This window comes from Musca domestica, unplaced genomic scaffold (assembly GCF_030504385.1).
Source record: "Musca domestica strain aabys unplaced genomic scaffold, Musca_domestica.polishedcontigs.V.1.1 16, whole genome shotgun sequence".
NCBI classification, from domain to species: Eukaryota; Metazoa; Arthropoda; class Insecta; order Diptera; family Muscidae; genus Musca; species Musca domestica.
The window spans coordinates 14,628,993-14,656,037 of NW_026712219.1; the positions used below are offsets into that span (position 1 = coordinate 14,628,993).

The 27,045-nt window shown below is 33.7% G+C and overlaps 1 protein-coding gene and 2 long non-coding RNA genes across 3 annotated transcripts in view; 2 read left to right on the forward strand and 1 right to left on the reverse strand.

The window, feature by feature from the left end:
* The window catches only part of LOC101890295 (uncharacterized), a 36,660-nt gene extending 12,193 nt beyond the window's left edge, over window positions 1-24,467 (reverse strand). Inside the window, exon 1 of the mRNA XM_005176748.4 lies at window positions 23,366-24,467. Coding sequence (XP_005176805.1) covers window positions 23,366-23,465 — 100 coding nt within the window. The 5' untranslated portion in view covers window positions 23,466-24,467. The remainder of the gene's footprint in view (window positions 1-23,365) is intronic.
* Window positions 782-10,355, forward strand: LOC101890177 (uncharacterized). Its single transcript, XR_002195558.1, has 4 exons — window positions 782-1,275; window positions 9,478-9,536; window positions 9,603-9,814; window positions 9,911-10,355. It is a non-coding gene; the product is annotated as an uncharacterized LOC101890177 (long non-coding RNA).
* Window positions 10,850-11,282, forward strand: LOC131801413 (uncharacterized). The gene is made up of 2 exons (XR_009341824.1): window positions 10,850-11,068; window positions 11,128-11,282. It is a non-coding gene; the product is annotated as an uncharacterized LOC131801413 (long non-coding RNA).
* Window positions 24,468-27,045: the final 2,578 nt, after the last annotated feature.

The window sequence follows — 27,045 nt, forward strand, 5'->3', positions numbered from 1 at the left end:
GACATATATATTTTATAGCTTAGCAAATATATTTTTAACGACATATAATATTAACAAAGAAAGAAAAAATAATTTTCTTTATTTATATTATATTTGCTACTCTATAAAATATATATTCGCAATAACTTCTTTTCTATATTCCATCGTTTGGTCAAATTCCAATGTTGATTATGTTTTCAGCTTGAAGTTGATGATACATAAGCGCATTATCAGACGGAATGGGTTTTACATATGTGCTGTCAAAAATAAAATAGGATCTGCTGTGATCGGAAAAGTACTTATTTACGTTACTTATGTATTACACAACTGAAAAATTGTCCATGTATCACACTATATGTGCAATTTCTTCATGTAGAAAATTTGACATTATATATGTAAAAAATATCGTTTGATCGAGTTTATGGCAGAAGAATACAGGTAGATGCATCAACGCTTGGGAGCATTGATATTTCAATAAAATTCAAAAGTTTTTTCAAATATAAGTTGATTTTTATATGTTTTCTTATACTACGTCATTCGAAGGCTATTATAATTCGCGTTTTCAACAATTTTTACAAATTTAAATAATTTTTCATTCAACATTTTCAATTCCAAAATTGGTTTGACAGTTCATTGTCCCAGCAGCTGTGTCGACGCGTCTACCTACATTCTTCTACTATTATCGAGTCTTTAAAGCTGCATGTATTTTAGTTCAATGTTGCGTTGGGTAAACATGTATAAATTATGGGCCGAAATCGAACTAAGTCAACCTAAAACTCCGGCAAAAAAGCGTTTTATACAACGTTGACAACGTTTTGGTTATTTTTTGTTTATTTTTCTTACAGTGATGTTAATCACAATAAGTGTTTTGACAACTCATTTTGATGGTCAGCTGCCGCAAATGGAGTATTTTTTGATTGTGCTATGATTGCTGCTATGGAATATTGGTAAATTGTAGATCTTTCTAGTCAAAGGAAAGGATCACAATACTGCAAGAGTTTAAGGAAGGGCACCTTATAAGGCCAATATGCTCCTGCCTTAATTTGAAAGTTAATGAGATTTATTGGTCCAATAAATGCACCAATCCTATAACTCTTGATGGCAGCACATAGACGAACATAGACGTATTTATGTATCCCACATTCAATATAAAAAATTTACTGTTGCAAAAGTGGAAACTGGAAATAGTAAACAACTTCTTATCATATTTTGCTGGGACGCCCACACAATATCATAAATATTGGTTATGACGTAAATGTCGGACACATTTTCATAGCTGAGAAATGAACGACACAGGTGAGTGAGTTTTTGCTTTCAAAAATACTAACAATCTAATAGCATGTTTATATTGGAGCTTTGGATTTATCTCCTTTACGAGGATTTATTTATGATATATGCAATGGAATTGACAGTTAGATTAGAATTTGCTAATTTCAATACAATGTAAATGTACTATCAGAGCAATATAGCAAGGATGTTCTATGGAAAAAGACCATTCAGATGATCTTGTAGACAGCAAAACTTTTAAAGTCTCTTTGAAGGTGGAAGGTTTGTTTGGCTATTTTTCCAGCCAGATTTGTCCAGCTGCTTCTTTCTGAAAAAATTATGGATACAGAATCCCTGCAAAAACTTGCAACCAATCAAACCCTCTCAAAACAAAACCATCTGTCAAACCAATTTTGGAATTGAAAGGTTTGAGTGAAAAATTATTCAAATTTGTAACAAAAATGCATGTCATAACAAAATCTGAGTGGTGTCGTATAAGAAAACATAAAAATCTACTTATTTAAAAAAAAAAGATTTCAAGATTTTTGACATATGATTTTGACAATGTTCGCAAGCGTTGATGCATACATCTACCTGAATTTTTGTACCATGGAATGAAGCACGAAAATCTTAAAAAGAACCGAAAAATAAAATAATTAGGTTTTCGATTTCCCAAATAAAGATGCATGACTAAAATTTTGTATTTGAATTTCACGAATTGTCATATTTATTTTTATTATTTATTCTTAAATATGAGCGTACAGCTCATTTTCATTTCTTCTCGACCAAATATTCGGTCATTTTCTCGCCTTTTAGAGGGTATGAAGTCATGGAGGAATATAATCTAAAACAAAAGACTGAAATATTAGCCTCTAAGTCATGTAAGTTTTGATTATGGAATGGTTTAATTTTGTTTCAAAATACGAAGATTGAGAATATCGTGACTAGTTTTGCTATAATAACGAATTCGGCCTCAATTTCATTACAGAAAATTGTTAGCGAAAGATGTTGTTTTATACAGAATCCATTGTTATTTTGTGGCCTTGATTCTTAAATACTGGCTTAAAACAAAACGTTATTCGAAAACTACACAAGAACTAACAGCGCTCAGAATGTTTCCTTAAGATGAAGGATTTCAAACCTCTATTTTTATAAGTTTAAGCTTAGTAAAAGATAAATAATATTCGTATGGAACATATAACTGTGCCAAGGAACGCTGAAAATAATCTATCATTTATTATTTTTGTGCCACTGGTCATTTGTTATTATTTAAGATATGGAAATAAATTTTATTTGAAAAATTACAAGATCGAGTACTTCAGAAAGGGGTTACCATAATAGATTTAGAAAATGAGTCTACTTTTATTGTTTGGCATGATAAATGCTATGTTCCAGAAGGAGAAATCGGTTATCGTAGTAAAAACCTTTAATGTAGCGTTTCCACTGCACTTGATTCGCTCTCTATTCGTTGTTTGACCCTTAACAATGAAAAAACTACCTAATTCTTCACACAAAATTTCCTGAGCGAACACTCATATTTGTACGTTGTTCAAATCAAATCACTCTCAGAACAACGAAAAAATATGTCCCATCCCTAACAAATGAGAGCATTTATCGAAAAAATAAATTATGACATTTAAAAATGAAAAACAGAAAAATTTAATGAAATTTTAAAAATTTTTGGGAAGACTGAAAATTATGAATGAAAACTACAATGTTGAATGGCGTATGTACATTCAAACGAAAGTAAATTTTGTTTTCTCTCTCATTCGAGGTACGCATTTGGTCCACGAGTTGAAATTTCCACAGAAAACTGCAAACAAAAGAGGCAATATTTTCAAAATGTTTGTATCGACAGAAAAAATATTTGACAAGTGTCTCTCTAGCAGAATTTAAAAATGGAAAAACACAAAAATATGTTCAAAATGTCAATATTTACACAAAAAGTTGAAAACGTGAATGAAAATTGTAAAATTAATGATATAATAAATCTACGGAAGGAAAACAATAATTTCTTCTATTCATATTAGTGAGAATTTCATGTATTTTAGTATAAATTCCCATTAAAATCAACAAACAAAAATTTTGTAAAAAGGAATTATTTTACTATGAATTACGAACCGTCCCGTATGAACGGGTTAATTCGTGTACCCAATTCTGAGAGCGAACAACGTTGTTCGGTTTCCAATGGAAACATGCTATTACATTCTTTCAGTTCTGGAACAGAGTAAAAGATGCTTTAAAATTGCTTGCCCAAATATAAATCACCGGAAAAGGAAGAAGAAGAGTTCTAAGTGATTGCAAGAAAATATTTGTCCAAAAAGAATTTCAAACTCCCAGTAAATATAAAATTTCTCTCTCGAAAATTCTCTCTTATACCATGTTCTTACGGGCATTTGTTTTCTCCACAAACTGGTTATAAAAATGTTAGAATTTTATCTTTTTTCATATTTAGCATTTAGAAACGTCATAGTTTATTTTTCCGAAAGTGATCTAATTCAGAAAAATTTTGGAGGGAAATTAACTACATAATAAAGGACGACGAATTAAGAGCGTATAGCGTTCCATATGAACTTGGTATAACACCAAACCAAATCCATGGTAGAAGACTCAAAATCTCGAAAATCCAATGGATTTCACTTGAGACAATTGACAGTTGAAATTCACTCGATTCAATAAGTCTAAACGTACTATAAGAACACAAAGTGTTTTGACTTTGAGTTTGCAAACTTCTAGTACTTTTATATTTCTCTCTCGAACCGCTTTCTTTTTGCAGAACTTTTGTGTTGACAGACGACTTCCAGTAGCAATTTTTTAACCATTGTTACAAACATTAGGGTAACCAGACAAACCTAGAATGTCTTCTATTTTTTAAAAGTCTGTTATTGGCGAACAACAATTTTTTAGAAGCCTTTAAAATGAATTCTGTAAAGAGAATACCTATTAAAGGTTTTTAATATAGAGAAGGCCCTTAAAATCTGCTATGGTTAGAAGACTTTTGATACAGACGGATGCATTTTAAAAGTCAGAAGATCATTAAAATGCCATTTACAGATTATATCCCTTTTAATATCTTTAACGTAAAACAAAACATATTCAAGCCTTTTTTTAGTTAGGGGAACATAAATCAGTTTTCCTAGTGTAACTTCTTATGAAGAAGACTATTAAAAGGCATTCTAAATATAAAAATAAATAAACGTCTATGTATTAATACACATTTACTACTAAAAACCGATTTTCAAAATCATTACAATTGAATCATCATCATCAAGCACTCATTACTGGCCCACCATTGTGAATGATTTTTATTGTTATTAACAAAGAAAAATAGAAAAGCCACGTGCTACCGCTCAAATCCTAAAAATATTCATTTAAATAATTATCATTTAACATTATGCCAGAGACATATGTTCCAAAAATAACATTCCATATGTTTAGGATATTAAAAAAAAATGAAGTCCTACATTTTTTTCCTCCTTCTAAATATAAACTCTTTATATCACTGTTATGTAGATTAATAGATATTTGATGACGTCTGTAAATTATGAATTTGTATTTCTTTTTTTTTTTAAAAGTCCACCGACATTATAAAGCCAATATCCTTCGAGCGAACAACACAACCAAGAATAGAAAATTATTAAACAAATTGATGGGGTTTTTTGCTATTGCTGCTGTCGCTGTTGCTTTTCATTTTCACGGCCCCACCTGCAATTATTGACAACAGCAGAAACAATAACGACGAAAACCAACAAAATAACTTGCATATATACGTAGTGAATTATATTTAGAACAACGGAAAAAAGCCACGAAGAAAAAAAATAGACCAAAGAAATCAACAATCAAAAACTGAGTGTCAGAGTGTGGCCGTGTGCGTTAGGGTCTGTTGATACACCTGTTTGAAAATGTGTATGTATATGTATATGTGTGTATATTTTTGTGGTTCTCCCTTGGTTTATTAGCCTTTACGTGTTGAAATATAATTAAGAACCGAAAAATAGTCCTTAACAGAATAGAATACACGCACATACATCCCTATACACACATAAATCTAATGGCCGCGAAATAAACATTAACTACCGTCAAACAACCAACATCAAAAATGAATTTAACTATTTTTGTAATATCTATTTTTAACTCGTTTTACGTTGGCCATACCTCTCAGTTGCCGTCGTCGTCATTGTGAGCAGGGCTGGTTGGCTGGCAGTAAAGTCAATTGCCGAATGCAAATTCAAGACAAAATAAAAAATAGGAAAGGAAAACGAAAATAAATGTTTGGTAAATTTTTAATAGCAAATAATTGGTGTGATGTGAATGAATGAATAGTTTACCGAAATTTAATTTAGTGTTAATGGAAGATTTTTTAACATTTTGAAGCATAGAAATTTTAATATTTTAAAGCATATTTTGAATATTTTAAAAAATATTATTTTTTTGAAGATGAAAAAGTCGGACAAAAAGACTAATTTTGACAACAATTTTGTAAGAAGAAGTCAGAAGTTTTTATTATAATATGATTTGACTTCCTTATGTTTCGCCACCGGAGCTAGAACCCATTATGACCAACAAATAGCAATGTTTAGATAAATCCGTTAAAAAAAATTGACAAAAACCACCAAAATACCGAATATCGGGAGGTACCATTATATGGGGACTATACCAAATACTGGACCGATATATATCATTTTCAATACCAACCATCCTAGACAAAATACAAATTGTTCCCGAATGTAGTTCTGCGGTATTTTGGCCCATTCCCGGCGAAGCGCTTGCTTGAGGTGATCGACACTTTCGTATTTTTTAGTGCCAACCTTGCTTTCCAAAATATTCCAGACACAAAAATCCAACGGATTCGTATCCGGAGATTTTGGTGGTCATTGTGCGCTGGAAATAAAGCGAGGAACCTCATTTTGTAAGCATTCTTGGGTGGCGCGTGCTGAGTACTGTTGGAATGACTAAGGTCTGCGACCAAAATGTTTGCGTTCCCAAGGCTTTAATACACCCTCCAGAATATTTTCGCGATAATATTTGGCATTTATTCTGATGGCACGGTCGATTATGGTGTTATGGCGGCCCACAGCATCACCATGGCCGGCGCTTGAGTTTTGGTGGCCAACCGAAGGTGCACATTTTTAGCTGACCTCTTTGGCAAGTAAACACGATCATATTGTCTGTTTGCAAACTGCTGGACAACGAATGTTTTCTCATCGGAGAAAACCAAATTCGGCTGTTCACCTGTCACTGGAATAATTTTAACATCTGTCGGACGAGTGGCTTAGAAATGACAGCAGTCTAAATTTGGTTATGGTTATCGTAGAAAAATCTTTTATATTCTTGCAGTTCTGGAGCAGACTAAAGGCTTGCAAATATTTTATATTTATTAAAAATAAAAAAGAAAGTAATACTGAAAAAACAAAACTTCCAACTTTATCCTTATAAAAAAATCACGAAACAATTAAGCTTGCGATTTCTAAAAGAAAAAAAGTTTTCAAATTGTCTCTACAAAAACAATTCCGTTGTACATTTCAATGTAACGAAAATAACACAAATGTTGTTAAATATTAATGCCATAGCCAATGTAGCGATAAATGTCAATGCACATGTTAGCTATATTTAGATGCTTTATTAGTAAAACGTAAATTTTGTGTTTTTTTAGATTTTCAAAGAAATAATAATCAATTTGAGGCAATTTAGCCTTCCAGGAAGAACGTATTTTATTTGTTTACTTTTTAAAGGGCAAGCAAATCAAATATCCCACAGCATACTTTAAGGCGTAGATATAGAAAATATTTTATTGGGAAACAATCACAAAAGAAAACTGTGGAGATAGAAAGGAGAAAGTGAATGTGAGCATATTGGAAAAGGTTGAATATAAATATAACATAGGTAATCATAAAAGGAGTTTACACGATATTAAAAAAATTATTTATTATTTTTGAGGACCATTGTGAATTTTTTTAAATATTTTGTTTGGGATCCATAAGACCAACCAAGCGAATAGACTATCAAAGCGCAGATGTTTAAAGAACTAAAGTTTAAGAGCCATCACAATGTGTTATTTTAAGAATATTATCAAAGGATCACGTGAGACATTTTTCAACGAGAATAGCAACAATTAACGTACATTTTGAAATGACATTTTGTGAAGAGCTATCATAGCAAATAATGTGGATTTTAAAAGAATATTATTTCAAGGACGATTTAATGCGACATTTTTAAGGGCTATCATAGTATTTTACGAGGATATTTTCAATAATTTTTTTGAAGGATTATTAGAATTTTTTAAAAAATATTCTTTTTAGGAATAGCAGAGCAATCAACTCGGATTTTTTAAAGAATATTTTTGCAAGACCAGAACAATCGAGGAGATTTTTTTCAAGCGCAATCATGGATATGAACGTTGATTTTGGGAATTTTCCAAATAATTATTGTAGCCCTAATCTTTTAAGTATTGAAGAAATATTGCGGATGTTTGGAAAACTATTGATGGTAATGATTGATTATATCGACGTTATCAAATTATTTATGGACGTTATCAAAAAACCAGTTTATAACTTATGCACGTTATTTGAATGCAGTTATGCACACTATCCCAAGTCAGTTTCTGAATTATCCACCATGTATTATACCGGTTATCAAAAGTCAGTTTTAGAGTTATCTGCATTATCCAAAATCAATTACCGAGTTATACACTTTATCCAAAAACAGTTTCTGGGCTATACACGTGCTGTGATGCAAATTTCTGAATTATCCCCGTTATTCTGAAACTGCTTTTGAGCTATCCATATTGCCCGAAGTCTGTTTGTTGTTGCAAAATTGTCAGGCTTAATGCCTTTATTGTTGTTTTTTTTTTATAAAAAACAACGTTTGTTTATTAGTGGAGAACGATAGTAATGTTTACCAGGGGGAATACCTAGGTTTCGGAAAGAGCCATCAATCCTCATCAGTTCCCTTGCTTTTTGTCTGGGATATTCTCCCCAAAAGTTATTTTAAAAATAAGTTCTATGATAAAAATCTTTTTTACCCAAGTGACGAGATCGTAAGCTCAATAGAAGAGGAACCAAAGAATTGCATAAAACTAAAATTCTTTTGGAAAATCTTCTAAATCTTACAACCGCACTCCGAGCTAAGCAAAATAGAGCGGTTCGAGAGAGAAACTTTGACAGTTCTCTATTGAGAGCTTGCAACTTCTTGCAGGACAAATTTCTCTTCTCCTTGCAAGTTTTTGCAGAAATGCGGTCTGTTCACTTTTCTTCAGACAAACCTTATTCCAGTCAATAATAATAAAAAAAATAACATTTAAAGTTAATTGTGGCGTATACGTACGATTAAATATTAAAATTACACACCCGATTAATTTCAGCTCAATTTTATACCCTCCACCATTCTATGGAGGGTATATTAGCTTATTCCGTTTGTAACTCCTCGAAATATTCAAAGAATATATATTCTGGATAAGCGTAAAATTCTAAAACATTAAGCCAGTTCAGACACTCTGCAATCGCTTGGACCTCCGGATCGTATTATGATCGTATTATGATCGAGAAAGCGGAAAGAGATTACGGTAAATGGTTCTTCAATAAAAAAAGTCCCAGTCCCGCTCTCCCCCTAGCACTGAGCCCGTTTCCACTCGGCATTTGTGATAGAAATCCGTCGGTCCACGAGTCTCTTGTGGGAATTAATGTTTCACACGAGGCAGCTACATTTGTTTCAGTTATGGTCCGATACAAGGTTTTCCAATGATTCTCCCGTTGTAATATTTTCATATAACATTTTTTACCCATAGCTCTCCATCATATTACGCTTTTGAGTAGCCAAGGTGTCATTATTGGATTGAAACCTTATTTTGAGCCTATAAGTTTTCTGATTTCTTACAAAGTTAATCAAAAATAATGTTTGTTTAAACCAAGGCCTATTTAATCGGATTTTTTAGTCAAGTTTTCTGGCGGCAATTCTTTGTTTGTAGGAACGAGAAATAAGGGGATTGAAATGAAAAAAAGTTCTTAATGGGAGTTTTGCTGTTTTTGATTTTTATACAAAAATATAATTAAAAATGCAGGAGGCAAGTTTAAAAGATTTACGATACGCCTAGTATAAATCAGGACTTAATATTGTCATACAGGAGATGAATTTAATCCTAATTTCTTCAAAATAGCAAGAAACTAATTTTAATTTGAATGGATTTTTTTCAATTCAATATTTCCATAAACGTTTATTTTTTTCTCAATTTTTCAGAATTCCAATAAGAACCATATGGCGTTTTCATTCATTCATGCGAACCTTTGACGACATAGGTATATTTTTCTTCTTATTATTATTATTTTATATTCAGTTCATCCTTTCTCTATATTTTGTTATAGCTGCAGTTTTCTTTCTTTGCAAAAAGGAATGAAATGGGGGATATTGCTACACATTCCCCATTAGGTAGGGAGTAGTAAATTGCCTCCCGTTGGCCATTGACGCATTTCGCTACTCATCTGTCCCCGTAAACCCGGTATCCACAAATAACAGTCCCAGTTGTTTAGCCAGCAACATTTTGTTAGAATTTTTATATCTTTGTATGTGTATAAATGTATGTATGGGCATTTCTTTTCTTGCATTTGTATGCGTTCAATGTATACAAAATGTTTGAATACAAAATTTTCTTCGTTTTTTCTTTATGATACAGGTTGTGACGTAGTCTAAGTCAAAATGAAATGAAAGCACGTACACAAGATACTCCTAGGCCCCCACCGTTCCCTTCCAAATGTTGCCATTAAAAGTCGCCTAACACCCATTGCCATTATCAACACCAAGAGTCAAGCAACCAATCTACTACTCCCCCTACTGTTATATATTCAACAACCACCGTGGGGAATCTGTGAGAAATTGAGAGGGAGATTTTGAGAGCTCTCCGAGAAAGCAAATATTAACTACATTATTGAGCAAATGTCAGCCGTAAAACAACAAGAGATAGAGAGAGAGGGAGTTAATATTGACATAGAGAGCGTGTTATGTTGGGGTTTGTTTTTGAGACTGGAATGCCACCTACGCTAGGCATTTTCTTGTGATACATGTATATTTCGTAATGAAATTAGCTAAAAGGAAAATAAATATGATTAGAAATATTTTAATGCATTTTGTCAGATATTTCTTTGGACTTTGTATAAATGTAAAATATGAAGTATACACTCAATAATAAGTTAATTATATTGACTCGATATGACTTTGGGTATTAAATGAACGATGTGTCAATGATGATGAAAGACAGTAGAAATATTGAATTAAAAAAAAAACATGGAATGGAATTGGTATATTAAAAGTTTATATATATTAACAAAGGTAAAACTCCTTGATGTAGAAACGACTACTTCTAGGTCTAGAACGAAATGGAATTCTTAAAGATGTATCGCATTGAAATTGAACAGTTTGCATTTTTACGATTTTATTCAAATAATTGTTGTTGTACTGCTGTTGTATTCTGCTTTTCCAATTCTAATTCTATATTTGAAAGGAAGCGAAGAGCAAGGAATGAATCCATATGCAATCTGTTAAGTCGGTTTGACTGTGTAATTGAAGATATGTACCATGTTATTCCGGACTACATATATTTCATATATAGCCCAACATACCAAAAATACAATACAGCTTGAGAACAATATTATAAAAATATAATTTTTCAACAATGCTTGAGAAACACTTATGTTCCACAAACATTTCTCAATTTTGTCCCTTGTTGACAAATTAGTTTTGATTTTTTGTGAAAATTGTCAGCAAGAAATTATTTTCTTTGGCAAAAAACAAAATCACGCGAATTTAGGACCCATTTGTGGACCGAACCCTTAAGGTATGGATGAATAATAAATCCGGGAATCTTTCACATAAATTATTCCAATCCCATTTCAGATTGGAAGCATCAAAAAAGTTGCAGGAATTCAATAAATGTGTAGTCTTAGTGGAAGAGATGCAGAAGTTCAAATAAGGGAGAAGAAAGCGTCAGAGTATCAAGGCCACATGCGGCAGTGACTACTGGGATGTCCATCAAGAAAAAACGTTAAAAATGATTAAAAACTAAAAAAAAAATAATATTTTATACTATTACAAAAATAAGCTTATTATAATATTATTTTTGTAAGCTTATTCTACAATTTCAAGTATAAGCTTATAAATAAGGGTTCCGTTTCGATTATTCTATACTTGTTATACAAACATTTTTCAATGTTTTCTCAAAATTTTCTCAAGCTTAAGGCTTATGTTCATAAGCTTATTGTAATATTATTCTCAAGCCATTTTGGTATGTTGGGAGGGTTCGTCTTCCCAACAGATCTTGTGTTAGTAAAAATATTTGTATGTGTGAAATTTCAAGAGAGTTGGATGCTTACTTCGCTTTCTTTAAGCGTTTTGTTTTTTAAAATCATGAACCCTATGTGGGGGAAGTACTATAAGGAATGGTCCGATTTCCACCATCTTTATAACAAATCTTGCGTTGATGAAAATATTGAGATGTACCAAGTCTGAATGAAATCGGATGTTCATTTGGTGTTTTATGAGCTTCATGAATATTCAAAATGTTGACCCTTTGTGGGGGGAGGATGCTAATTTCGGATTTTATGATCGTTTTTGGTATTCAAAACGTTGATCCTTTGTGGTGGAGGTACCAGAAGGAATGATCCGATCTCTACCATATTTATAACAGATATTGTGTTGATTGAAATATGCCAAGTCTAAATGGAGTCGGATGTTAATTTCGTGCTTTATGAGCTTCATGAACATTCAAAATTTTTACCCTTTGTGGAGGAAGTATCAGAAACAGTTGACCGATATATTCCATCCTCATACCAGACCTGGGTTTAATTAAAATATGGTGATGTGTGTAACTTGAAGGGATCCGAGGCTTATTTCGGATTTCATGATCGTTTTATTCATTCAAAACTTTAACCCTATGTGGGGGAGTTACCAAGAGGAGTGGCCCAATATATTCCATCTTCACACCAGTTGAATAAAATAAAAATATTGTAATGTGTGTAATTTGAAGAAAATCGGACACTTACATCACATTTTTTAAGAGTTATAATCAAAAAACTTTGACCCTTGATGGAGTGGATCGATATTGTCCATTTTCGCACCTGACCTAGCAAATATTAGGATTTGTTAAGTTGGATCTAAATCTAAACGAAGTTTAATAATAATATTACAATGTACTAAGTTTGGATCAAATCGGATACTCCCTTCGAGAGTTATCGTGCGCACCAGCTAGTCAGACGGACAGAAAGACGGACGGAAGGACATCGCTAGATCGACTCCAAATGTCCTGAAATGGATTTGGTCCAAAGAGACTAAGGGTCTAAAATCGTTATTTCGATGAGGCATGTTTTGGCCGTATCAAATGATATATATCCTCTCTCTATCCATATGGCTGAGGGTATAAAAATGTAACAGAAATTTGACAGTTCACTGTGTAGCATTCAATGCATATCCACCGTTTTGTACATTCCCCATTTAACAATTCCTCCTCATATTCACTATTTTGAAGTTTATGTCTCAAATTAAATTTCAACCAGAGTAGCTGTAGTTCAAGATTTTGGACTCTCATTGTGGACTCTCAGAGAACAAAAATTTTTGGAAAACCTCCCATATTGCGTTACCTCCAGATATTCGGCATTTCGAACTTTTCTACCAAAATTTCTAAAAGAAATGATTGTACTTTAGGGTTTTAGTTTTTGCAAGGCCCTGAAGTTTGATATTTTGAAATCTAAGGGAACAATTCTAGTTAAGTAGAAAATCTTCGATCTTTTGGAATTTCTTTCAAAATATCGTGGTAGGGTATCCGGTTAACCATATATTTGACCCCATCCGGGTTTATAAAAAAAAAAAAAAAAACTATCCAACATGTGGTAATTTAAAACGTAGTATTAAAATATTAATTTTTTCAGCCGAATTTTTTTAAGATCCCAAAAAAAGCCAAAAAAAAAATTTAACCCTTTCAAAATGCTACAATTATATATTTGACCCCATCCGGGTTTATGAAAAAAAACCTATCCAACAATTGGTCACACAACGTGGTAATTTAAAATTTAATTAAAATATTAATTTTTTCAGCCGATTTTTTTAAGATCCCAAAAAGCCAAAAAAAAAATCTCTAACCATCCAACATGTGGTAATTTAAAACGTAGTATTAAAATATTAATTTTTTCAGCCGAATTTTTTTAAGATCCCAAAAAAAGCCAAAAAAAAAATTTAACCCTTTCAAAATGCTACAATTATATATTTGACCCCATCCGGGTTTATGAAAAAAACCTATCCAACAATTGGTCACACAACGTGGTAATTTAAAATTTAATTAAAATATTAATTTTTTCAGCCGATTTTTTTAAGATCCCAAAAAGCCAAAAAAAAAAAATCTCTAACCCTTTCAAAATGCTACAATATGTGTTCTTTCTTATCTTTCCCGGAGATATGAGTCTTAAACGAAGACAGTACTCGGGCGTATGAGTACTAACGAAATATTTCCCTCCACATTAATTATACCCCTAATTGTCCCTATTAATTTGTGCTACAAAAAAAACCCTGAAAAGGTATTCATAGCCTTTAAATTGCAACAACTGTTTAAGAATCTGTTCATCGAACATGTCTGTACATTAAAACAAAATCCTTTTAAGATTTCCACTTGTCCTCCAATAAAAATCATAAAAATGTCCCCACAAAAGTGTGTACATATTTCTATCACATTTTCCATCATTGCCCTCAGTATTGTCACCCCATTTCGATAGCAAACCAACCAGTCATCCATCCAGTCAGTCGAACCAACCAAAGTGCAATAAAAATCATTTTGGAGAGCTGCCAGATTGAAAGGGTGTGGGGATAAAATCGGCATGTCAGGAATGTGTAAATGTATACATGTGTGTGTGTGCGTGTGGTATGTTGTTAAGTGGTATCACAATAAAATAAGATTTTTTCCCTTTAAGATTTCCAAAGAATTCTTGAAATTCCGTTTTGAAATCACAGCACAATGTTGTTTGAAGAGGAATCTCTACGTCGCTTCGAACAAACATAAGTGTGTACATGTGTATATATACACAGTACATCGGGTCATATGCGTACATTAAGTATTCATGTAAATGCGAGTGCTCGCATGTGTTTGCAATCCAAAAAAATTAATAAATTTTCACAAGTACATATATCACATGCTATGTCTATTTATGGCGCTTTTCTTCAAGTTTTCTTCGTTGTTTCTTTTTATAAATTATTATTTTGAGTTTTTTTCTATGAATAACGGAACAATAGCTGAACAAATTGTGTTACAATTCCTTTTCAGATTGTAATTTTTAATAAAATGTTAAGGAATTTATGGTTATTTTACACATACATGCATACATGTGTGTGAAAATGCATTTTTCCTATAAAAAAAATTAATGTCTGTTGACAACCCTTGTTTGGATACTAGTCCTTAATAAGAACTTACTTTTGATAAAATACTTCTCCATGACATAGAATTTCTATAAACATAGGGCTTTACAGGTACTCCAGGGCTAGAGAGCCTCTAGAGATAGTATATAGCTAAAGCCGGTCCACTATGGGTAGGAGACTTCGATGACCACAAGAAATTTTGTGGGTCGTCTATTGCCAAATAAAACTTTTTCCATGACTTCTAAAGGTCGACGACCTTTTACAAGTCTCCCATATCGAGAAGACTTTTTACAGATCTTCTACAGCGTTTTATAGAAGTCCTATATTTAGAAAACCTTTTTCAGGTCTTGAAAACTCAGAAGATCTTTTAAAGGTCTCCTACACTCACATGACTTTTTACAGGACCTCTATTGCCAGTACAATTTTATTCGTCTTCTACAGATAGAAGATCTTCTACATGTTCCTTATATTTAGAATGCCTTTTCAGAAGTCTTGTCCAGGTCTCCTACAAAGACATAAAAGTATAAAGATAGGACAAGACAGAGTAAAATATGGCAACCCTGTGAAAAATGCCTCTGTTGTTATGATATCGTAACAACATAGTTACCAATGTTAAGCAATTTAAACCGCTATGGCAGTATGTAATTATTTGGGAAGGTATATGGAATAAAATTTTGAAACAATATTTTGGATTATCCAAACTTTTATTTTTCATTCTTTCCTATAATTGCGTTTTTTATATTAACATGCCTTTGTCATATGCTTCATTCAAAGTAGTACAGCCACAAACCATTTGCTCAGAATGCATTTTGTCTAGTCTTTACCATTTTAGGTCTTTGTCTCCTATATCCATAGACCTTTTCCGGGTCTCCTGAAGTCAGATGAACTTTTACAGGTCCCCCATAGCCAGATGACCTTTCACAGGTGGCCAACAGCCAGAGGACCTTTTAGAGATCTCCTTTATTTGGAAGGCCATTTATGGGTCTCCTATAGCCAGAGGACCTTTTTCAGGTATTCTTTAGTGAGAAGATCATTTACAGGTCTTCTATAGCCAGAGGACCTTTAACAGGTCTTCTATAGCCAGATAAGCTTTTATAGATTTTCTTTAGTCAGAATTCAAGTCTCCTTTTGTCGGAAAACCTTTTACGGATTTTCTATAGGCAAAGAACCTTTTAAAAATCTTCTATAGCCAGAGGACTTTTTACAGGTCTCCTATAGCCAAAGAAGCTTTTACGGGTCTTCTTTAGTCAGCAGACCTTTTACAGATTTCCTATATCCAGATGACCTTTCCCAGGCCTGCTGTAGCCAGAGAGGGCCTTTTACAGACCTTCTATAGCCGGAGGACCTTTACAGGTCTCTCATAGGCAGAAGGCTTTTACAGGTATCCAAGAGTCAGATGACTATTTTCAGGTCCGCTATGTCAGAGGACCTTTTATAAATCTTCTATAGCCAGTAGACCATTTTAAGGTCTTCTGTAGCCAGAGGATCTTTTACAGGCTTCCTTTTGTCAGAAAAATTTTAGCCGGTCTTCTATAACCAGAGGGTCTTTTACAGGACCACTTAATGGTCTACTTTTACAGGTCTCGCATAGCCAGAAGACTTTTTACATATTTTCTATAACCCATGGACCTTTTATAGGTCTTCTATAGCCGGAGGAACTTTTACAGACCTCCTTTAGCCAGAGGACTATTTAAGGGTTTCCTATACACAGATGCCATTTTACAGATCTTCTATAGCCAAATGGCCTTTTTAGGTCCTATGTAGCCGGTAGAACTTTCACGTCTACTATAGCCAGCAAACGTTTTACAGATATATTGTAGTCAGAAGGCTTTTTGAGGCCAGAGGACCTATTACTTGTCTTCTACAGGTCTTCTATAGTCTGCTGAACTTTACAACTCTTCTCTACTCAGTAGACCATTTCCAGAACAACCATCATTCCTCCCCATAATCACAGGAATTTTACATCTTCCTCTACCAGTAGGTTTAAATCTAGAAACCAGTATGCAGGTCTCAACATCGTCAATTGAGTTTACAGATCTTTTAAAATCAAAGTATTTTTACACGTCATATACGTTACCTGCTTATATGAATAGAAAACCTTCAGCTCAACCCTGCTTTCCTTATTATACTTTAACTTTAATATCACGAAATTAATTCAATTCCATTTCAATAAATGTGGTTTTATTTTAATATCTCTCTTTTTGCGCGGTTCTCAAATGCTGTCATCTTTATTTATTTAATTTACTTTAAATTGTGTTAGGTCGTTCTCTATCTCCCTGTCCTGTAGCAACAAAAACACACAACAAACAGATAATCATATTTCCTTTATAACTAACTTCATATAAATCGCTCTTTTCCTCTGGTAATTAATCAAGTTGGCCCACTTTTCACCACCAATGTGGCATCTTTTTGTTACTCTTTATGATGCTCTCACTCTCATCTCTCGTTTGCAAAAGGGGACTCTCAGTAATAAATTCCTACCTCAAACTCAATAGACTTGTGCTAAACTCCGTTTGTCTCACATAAAAAAATGTTTAATGTTGTTAGTATAAATGTTAGTATGTTGTGTGTGTGTGTATGTATTTGTCTTCAAGTTATATGGGCTGCTGCTGCTGTGGCTACTGTGTGTGTAATGTTTTATTTTACATTGAAATTGGAAACAGTTAAAAGCGGAAGTCGTCTAAATGTCGACAACAAGTCGTTTTTGCATTGTATACACATACATGTGCCAATGAGTGAATGTGAGTGTGTGTGTGTGTGTTTGTGACTTTATAATTGTACTTGTGTATGGAATACCACTGTTGTATTCTTATTGGGTTTAGTTTAAAACTTCGTTTTAAAAAATTTATCCATTTTCTTTCAGTTGAATAGTGTTATAAAACCTAACCAACAAAAGGAAACGGCCACACACACAGGCACACAAACATGCAAACTGTGTTATGAACATGTAACACATACAATGTACATGAAATAAAGCAATAACCCAGAAGAAGAAATAGCAAACAAAAAAAGTACAAAAACACAAGCAAACCAAGATACACATGTTAGCGCAATTGCTTTCATGGGGGGTCGGACTTGTAGGGCTGCCATATTATTGTTTGCATAAATGTGAATTAAAAATTAAAAGAAAACGAACATTTAATGGAAAAAGTTAGTGAATTTGATTCGAATGAAAGATGTTACATGGAATTCAACAGGTGATCAAATGTTGGCAGGATATTGAGGGAGGTTGTGAGTAAATGTTTTCACATTTCACCAATTAAAATCACTTATTATATACTGTAATATCTTCAGAGAGAGAGAGAGATAGATCACACGATAATTCCTTATAAAAATATTACCGTGAAAACTCTTATCATCATGACACCTTTTAAAGGACTTCTTTCAGTAATTGGGCAGAAGTCTTTTTGGTAAGTGATCCCGTGAATATAACCGTCTATATGCTATATTATACGCAACAAGTTGTCTTATTTCATATTTTTTTCTCATTTTTTAAATGAGTAAAAAAATAGAATGTCTGAAATTTCTTTCAAAAATGTTATTAAAACTGTTAAATCTTTCAGTTATATGGCAAAACTACGTAATATCTGCAATGCGCGTCCTGCAATTCACGTTTCTTTTAATCATTGATTTTGAAAATATTTTGTTTTTATACCCTCCACCATACTATGGAGGGTATATTAATTTTGTCATTCCGTTTGTAACTCCTCGAAATACTCATGTCAGACCCAACAAATATATATATACTTGATCAGCCTTAAATTCTAAGTCGATTTAGCGATGTCCGTCTGTCTGTCTGTCTGTTCTAATCACGCCATCTTCCGAACGAATTGAGATAGAAGGCTAAAATTTTGCACACATGTTTATTTTTTCAGTAGGCAGGTTAAGTTAAATAGGCCATGTAGGTCCACGTTTTCATATAGCCCTCATATAACGGTACCTCCCGATATTCGGTATTTTGATTATTTTAGGGACATTATTCACCGGAATTGTTTCCAATTTGGTATTTGAAGGTCGAAATGGATACTATAGCCTAAGACAGAAAATTGTCTGTGCAGGTCCACGTCTTCGTATAGTCCCCATATAACGGTACCTCCCGATATTCGGTATTTTGACGAGTTTAGGTACAATACTCACCGAAATTGTTTGAAATGTCGTATTTGAAGTTCGTAGTAGATGCTACAGCCTATAACAGAAAATTGTCTATGCAGGTCCAGGTCTTCTTATAGGCCCCACATACCAGTACCCTATATACTGTATTTTGATGATTTTAGCTACATTATTCACAGTTTATTTCAAGTTTGAATTTGAATTTGGCAATGACATGACAAATAATGCCTGTGTGGGTCCACGTCGTATAGACCAATATAACGGCTATATTCGGTATTTTTAAAGTTTTAACAGACATTTTTAAGGATTTTATTTCCAAATTCGTTCCAAATGGTTGAGGGTATTCAAAGTTCGGCCCTGCCGAACTTGTTTTTTCAAAATAATAAATAAATACACAAAATTGGCAGAATTCGGGCACACTTAGAAAACAAATTGTAATAAGCTGGTTATAAACTGAATTTGAATTGCAAGTTCATTAATTTTCCATCAATTTGACAAATTTTCAAAATTTACTTAAATTATTAAAAAAAACATTAATAAACAAAATTTAAGTTTTATCAACGAATATCATTTTGACAAAAAGCGGGCATAGTTTTTGGGTTGTATTTTAATCTGCTCTACCTCCATATTGTACCATGGTATATCGCTACTCTTTGATTTAGGTGCTTAAAATAACTATTATTCTATAAACATGATGTGTAAACTATCGTATGACAAGAAAGGTGTTTGATTCAAAAGGAATGATGTTACTTCAAAAAAAAAAGATGATGTCTGAGTCATAAAGTCTTTACCCCATCCAATCGAACCAGGGGAGAATTAAAACTATAAGAAGAAGACCTTTGATTCCTAGTGTAGTAGGCCTATTAGAGTCTTAAGGCAACGCTGAATAGAATACAAGGTCAACTTGTAAATATTAAATGTGCCGTCAGAAAGATACCTAAGAATTATGTTTTTACTTCTAATCTTATCGCAGATAGATGTGGCATATATAAACGACTTAACAGGTTTTGTCCTGAATTATTGATCCATCGAGTATGCACCACCACTTTACATGAAGTGAACGGTATTGGCCTCCATCAACGAAATCATATACATTTTAGAGAAGTAGATATTTGTTTATGTGCACAACTAATAGCTCGTTTACATACAAATTTTGATTCGGATTAACCTTCAATATCATAATTTAATTAGATTGAAATTATCTGGCGATGAGAGTCTAGTAACTTCAGATTTACCAATAACAAATGCAACAAGTTGTTTATTTAAAACATTTCTCTCGATATTTTGATTTAAAGAAAAAAACGCGAAACATAAAAGGAACTCCACGGATTTTTCACAACATCAAGTTCGATTTATGATTATAAAGTTTTTCATATGAAAACGAAATATAACAAAAGCAGGCCTCCGCACAACAAATTATTTTACATTTTATTAACTCTGGGTTTTTTTGATACAATATTTCTGGCTATTTATTGCATTCTTACATAAATAAACATCAGCTGAGCGATATTTATATTATTTTATGGGTGCATGTAAACACACAAGGTTAAATCACTAAATCTATTAAACCCAGTGGGCTAACCTTCAATGCTGTAAAAGTACTATTATTTTGTGCGAAGCAGAAGATGATTGGTTAAAAAAACAGCTCTCTCAAAAAAAGTACCAAAAGTTTCAATATTTTGTTTGTACTACTTGTTTGGATATGTATAAAAGTCGAAACTCTAAAAATTAGATTGCGAATAGTTTAATATGAAGAGATATTCTATAACCAGCACCTATGGAGATTCGCCTTAGCCTTACAGTGCAAATGCTACAAAATATTGACAGCATGGCCCAAGTATAAGGTCCCCCTGGTGATTGAAATCACAGAACAAAAGATAAACACAAAGCCAAAAATTGTAAACAAATGTTGACATTTCATCTGGTTTTTAAAATTTGCAGGGACAGCCGAAGACATATGTTGTACCCTCCACCATTCTATGGAGGGTATATTAGCTTTGTCATTCCGTTTGTAACTCCTCGAAATATTCATAATAGGGGTACAGTTATATGGGGGCTATATGAAGACGTGGACCTACATGACCCATTTTCTGTCTTATGCTGCAGTATTCATTATGAACTTCAAAAACAAAATTTGAAACAATTCCGGTAAATAATGTCGCTAATATCATCAAAATACCGAATATCGGGTGTACTGTTATATGGGTGCTATGCGAAGACGTGTACCTGCACAGGCAATCTCCTGTCACACGCTGTAATATTCATTACCAACTTCAAATACCAAATATGAAACAATTCCGATAAATAATGTCGCTAAAATCATCAAAATACCGAATATCGGGAGGTACCGTTATATGGGGGCTATACGACCTGCATGGCCCATTTTCAATACCAAAGGTCCTGCAGACATAATACACATTTGAGTAAATTTTTATCTACTTACTTAAGTTGTGTTCCAGAACCTTCAAATTAGTACTAATTAGTGCTAATTCTACTACAACGCGTTCCCGTACTCCAAAAACTAGCAAAACTTGCAGCTCTCTCGAGAAAAAAATGGCGCTGAGTGGTGCACATTTCTGCTTGTTTTAGCTACATGAATTTGGCCGAGCAGGAATGTGCAAATTTTAAATTTGACATTTAATTGGCAGAGCTAACAAGGTTGAAAAATGTATTAATACATTTCAATGTTCGCGCGTGACAACAAATGTAAAGAAAAAAGATAAACTTAAAAACTAAAGAAAAACTAATATTTGTCGTGCGAAAAACAAAAAGAGAAAATATGAAGCAACTGATGTATTCACTTTTGGATGATTCCAGGAGCGAAGAGGACTGGCTGAATGAGGAATCAGACGAAGAAAACGTATTGGTAAAAAGTACAAAATTAGTGAAAGGTTAATTGAAAAATTAAGCTTAAAATCAAAGATGATCGCTTATTACTGCGAACATTTTCTTTTTATTTTGTAGGTTGGCTGTCTTGCCAACTTGTGGCATTAAGTCTTCTAGCAGACTTAACATTAATTAAACCGGCGGCTCCAACCATGTCAGCTTCTCCGGGGTTGGGATTTGAGAAAACTCCACCTCTAAATACTCTTCAACGCATTCTGAATACAAATAAACAACATTCAAAAATATTTATCAATTTTAAGTAAGGTTTCGCCAGTCCGATTTAGACTGTTTTCTTGTTCTGTTGACATTTTATCGCATTTCTGCTAATTTTAATTTCCCTTATTTTTTGAGCACACCTAAATGAGAATGGCATTTCGTACTGTTCTCTCTTCTGCTAGTTTTACTACTAAAATAGTACTGGAACACAACTTTAATTTTGTTCGGAAGCTAGAGTGATTTACATAGACGGACAAACGGACGGACATTAATAAATCGACATAGAATTTTATGCTGATCAAGAATATATATACTTTGTGGGGTCTAAAATGTATATTTCGAGGTGTTACAAACGGAATGACAAACTTAATATACCCTCCATACTATGCTGAAGGATATAATAAAGACTTTCTTTTGCTTGCTGAAAACATTGTTAAACCTTTTAGCTCTTATTCAGGATTTAACGCTAAGGTTACATTAACATGGGAACATTTTTTGTGATTTTTGTGATAATTGATCTTTTGTAATCTATTTGTCGCATATTATTACAGGTAGTCGCATTGACGCAGATGCTGGGACAATGAAAAAAAATATTAATTGTAAGATGTTGCGTTTAAATGTATTGCATACATGGCATTGGTACCAATATTCGAAGCGAACTTAAAATCAATCAACACGAAAGGGTATATGGTAATTTGGTTTATATATTACCACATAAAACCAACAATCCTTTATAATGTATTGTTGCGGGCAATAGGCCATAATGTAAACATTTCAAAAAAACCCTACATTATTCCCATATGGCATCCCTACAGAACTGAGAATACTTCGCATTTTTTTTATGCCACTTCCATTGAGTCACTTTGTGTACTCCAATGATTGTGAGAGGATCTCTTGTTTCGTTTCATTGTTGCAAGATTGTATGAAGAGGTTAGGGTAATGAAGATATATTTTGTACAATATGAATGGATGATTTTTTTATGCGTAGGGATGGATGCTGACTGGCTTGCATTCATGATTAAGTACACATACCATAATGTGTTTGAGTGTGTGTGTATAAGAATTTCATATATTCCAGTAAGTATGGCTAAGAATGTTAATATTTCTTATGTATTTGTGAATGTATTTTCTTAGATATATATGTGTATGTACATCTTACATATGGTTGAAAAGGTTAACAATTTTCATTGCAAAAAAAAATATTTGTGTAAAGTAAATGTTTCACAATTGAAAATTTATTGTGCGGGGAAGCGAAGCTTTGATATCAAACCCCCGCCCACCCACTGAGCTAATCAAGGCAAAATATGTAAATAAATTTAAAGAATTAAGGCATTTGTTGTTTAGTTTCCTCCCCCTAAATAGTTCACAGTTATAAACTTTTTCACACACACACATATACACACAATAAATTTACGTGTGTGTGTATGTATCACAATAGTTGTTGTTATTGTTGTTTGTTAATAGCACTATATATTTTATTCATAGATAACTTTCATTGTAAATTACTTAGCTATTTTTAACTCACCTGGATAAATTGACATTTCGCATTGACCCAGAATGCTTAGCATTACAACAAGGGCCACAAGTGTTTTCAGGCAAATTCCACCACCCACAGCAGTTAACATATTGTTGGTTTTATTTTTCACTACCTTTTCTGCACTTGCACTTGTTTTGAAATTTAGGGATTTTTTTTAGGTTTTGGAATTTGATTTTTGTACTTCTTTTAGAAAAAAAGGGGAGCACTTGAATATTTCAGATCCAAAATCTTTTTTTATGTTTTAGAAATTAATGAATATTTGGGGTTATCCTCACTAACATATGGTGGCCGGTCATTGCTGCAGCGTTAGCAGTGATAACAGCAGTGTCCCCTGCACCACCAGTCGAAGCAAACAGCACGAGAGAAATGTGTGTGCCTTTAACCTTTTGGCTGGTTGGCAATTATTGATTTTTTTCTCTTCTCTTCGGTTGTTTTTTGTTGTTGGTAGATTGGTTGCTTGGTTTGATGTCCCCTTTTTTCGCAGACCTCCCCGCCTTTTGCTTTGCTTGTAAGGCTTTGAAGGGGTGTTAACTTATGTTGCCTTTAATTTGTTGTTGTTTGTAATATAACTAACTGTTTTGTTAATAATATTTCTGTTTTTTTTTTTTTTTTGTTATAACTGTTTTTATTTCTTGTAGAACAACTATTTTTCGATTTTTTTTTTCGTTTTTCTTGTCTACTACTTGTCCGCTTAGTTGGCAATATGTTTGCAATAGGATTTTTCCTTTTTTTCTTGGCTTCTTCGAATATGTGTGCGTATGTAAGTACGCTTTTATCTTGTGTTGTATACGTTCCTCTGTGTGTGTGTCGTCGTCGTCGTCGGTATGTATATGTATAATAGTTATGTTTTTGTTACTGTTGTTGCGGTTCCTATTTGTTTTTGTCGCTTTGGTTGATGTTGTTATTGTTGTTGCTGCTATTGTGTGGTTGTCTTGTTTGAACTGTGTAATATTTAATGAGCTTTGTTGTAGTTGTTGTTGTTGTTGTTGGTTCGTGAGTGCGTTCTTGTTATTTTGGTTTATGTTTCGTTACGATACGTTGTCGATCAGTGTTCCCGTTGTACTGTTCGTGTTGAAATTTTCATAGCTGTTACTTTCCTCTCGAGCCATGCCGAAGCACTTCGTTTGTTGTTTTTTCTTTTCGTTTTACGATTTCGCCAGCCTGGTGACGCAAAATGTTATAACACCTCCGCATTCTGTTAAAACCTTATGAGCTTACGATTTGTTGGGATATTTGGTTTGTTATCCCACAACAGGCATGTATTGAACCCTACAGTCGGCTAAGTGTTGCACGAAGTTTGTAACGGAATCATTCGGATGTGAGGATAGCAATATTAATGGAAAATCGTCAACTTTCCGTCGAATATTTCAAGGGAGCGTCATCAGTTCTTTAACGTTAGTAATTTTTAAGAGCATACGTTTAGGCGCCAACAAAACATACCGTACTAGAGGTATTTTATTTTTTTACCCTCAGTCATATGGCTAGAGAGAGGTATGTGTCATTTGATACGGCCAAAAGTGCCTCATCGAAATAATGATTTTAGACCCTAGGTCTCTTTAGACCAAATCCATTTCAGGACATTTGGAGTCGATATAGCGATGTCCGTCCTTCTGTCTGGCTGGATGGTGCGCACAATAACTCTCGAAGGGAGTATCCGATTTGATCCAAACTTAGTACATCGTAATATTATTGTCAAACTAATATCGAGTTCAGAGAAGAACAATATCGGTCCACTCTTTCTGGTACCACCCCCACAAAATGTCAACATTTTCACAGAAAAAAATTTACTGCACAAAAAGAGAAATGATAATCCGACTTTGCCCCCACCTTGGCAAATCCTAATATCAACATCAGTGCTCGGTCAGGTGCGTAAATAGACAATTTCGGTCCACTCAATCAAATACCTCCTCCACAAAAGGTCAAACTTTTGAATAATTAAAAATCTTATAAAATGTGATGTAATGGTCCGATTGCCTTCATATTACACACAGCACAATATTTCTATTAGTCCAAGGTCTTGTGTGAAGATGGAATATATCGATATCTGGTACCTCCCCCACAAAGGGTCAAAATTTTTAAAAAGAAAACGCTCAAAGAAATCGAAATAAGCCTCAATTCTCTTCAAATTTCACACAAACAAACATTTTTGCTACCACAAGATCTGTTATGAAGATTATATATTGCTCTGAGGTATTTTGGCCCATTCCCGGCTAAGCGCTTGCTTGAGGTATCGACACTTTGTTATTTTTTTGTGCCAACCTTGCTGTCTAAAATACTCCAGGCACACTAGTCCAACGGATTGGTATCCGGAGATTTTGGTGGCCATTGTGCGCTAGAAATGAAGCGAGGAACCTCATTTTGTAACCATTCTTGGACGGCAAGTGGCGCGTGCTGAGTGCGATGGTGCTGAGTCCTGTTTTAATGACCAAGGTCTACGGCCAAAATGTTCACGTGCCCAAGGCTTTAATACACCCTCCAGAATATTTTCGCAATAATATTCGGCATTCACTTTGATGCCACGGTCGATTAATACGAGCGGAGAGCGATCATCGGCTGTTATGGCGGCCCACACCATCACCATGGCCGGCGTTTAAGTTCTGGTGGCCAACCGAAAGTGCACATTTTCAGCTGACCTCTTTGGCAAGTAAATACGATCATTTTGCTTGTTTACAAAACTGCTGGACAACGAATGATTTCTCATCGGAGAAAACCAAATTTGGCAGTTCACCACTTTTGGCCAAGCGAAGCCACTTTTTAGCTCTTTTGAGTCTATTTTGTAAGTTCTTTCACTTTTTGGAATTTCAATGGATTTAGGCCGAGCTAATTTTTCAATATTTGCCGAATGGAATATTGGGATATGTTCAGCTTATGAGCCATTCGGCCACTGCGACGCGGGTTTCGATCAAGTCGCTTCTTTACTTTTCGAATCATTTCTGCTGATGTTGCTGTTTTCTTCCGTCTACTTCCTTGACTTCAGGCTAACAAACGATGGTACGAGACACAAAAGATTTATTCATATTTAAATGCTGGAGGGCACTAACGATAGCCACTTGTGTTCCTCCAGGCAAAATTAAAGAAATCAGACTATCAAGCTTGAATTCCATCACGAATAACATTTTTTCTGGAAAATTGTCACCAAAATGCTTTTGTACGCTTGTAGACAATATAATGAGCTATCACTGGAATAATTTTAACAGCTGTCGGATGAGTGGCTTAGAAATGACAGCAGTCTGAATTTGGTTGCTCTTTTTTCATCTCACCCTGTATTTCCACATTTTCGAAAAATTTGCACATATTTCATATAAAGTTAGGAAGTAGGCGAAATATAGCACGTTGTAATATTTATATCAGACTTAGGACAGATACAAAATGGTCAATTTTGGCCAACTGCTCCGGAACCACCCCCATAAAGGGTCAACAGCTTGAATAATCATAACTTAGGGCTGGGGGTATACATCTGTCGGCAAAACCGACTGATACTTATTAACTTGTTATGATCGTAACCGACATTGACGACTATTTGTAATCAATGGCTGTTTTGCATTTATTATATGTTATGATATGTTTATCCTTTTATGATATTCATATGGCATAATATCAAAATCGAGTCAGCTTAAACATTATATCATAACATATGTCTAATGTACAATCACATTGATATTCGCATA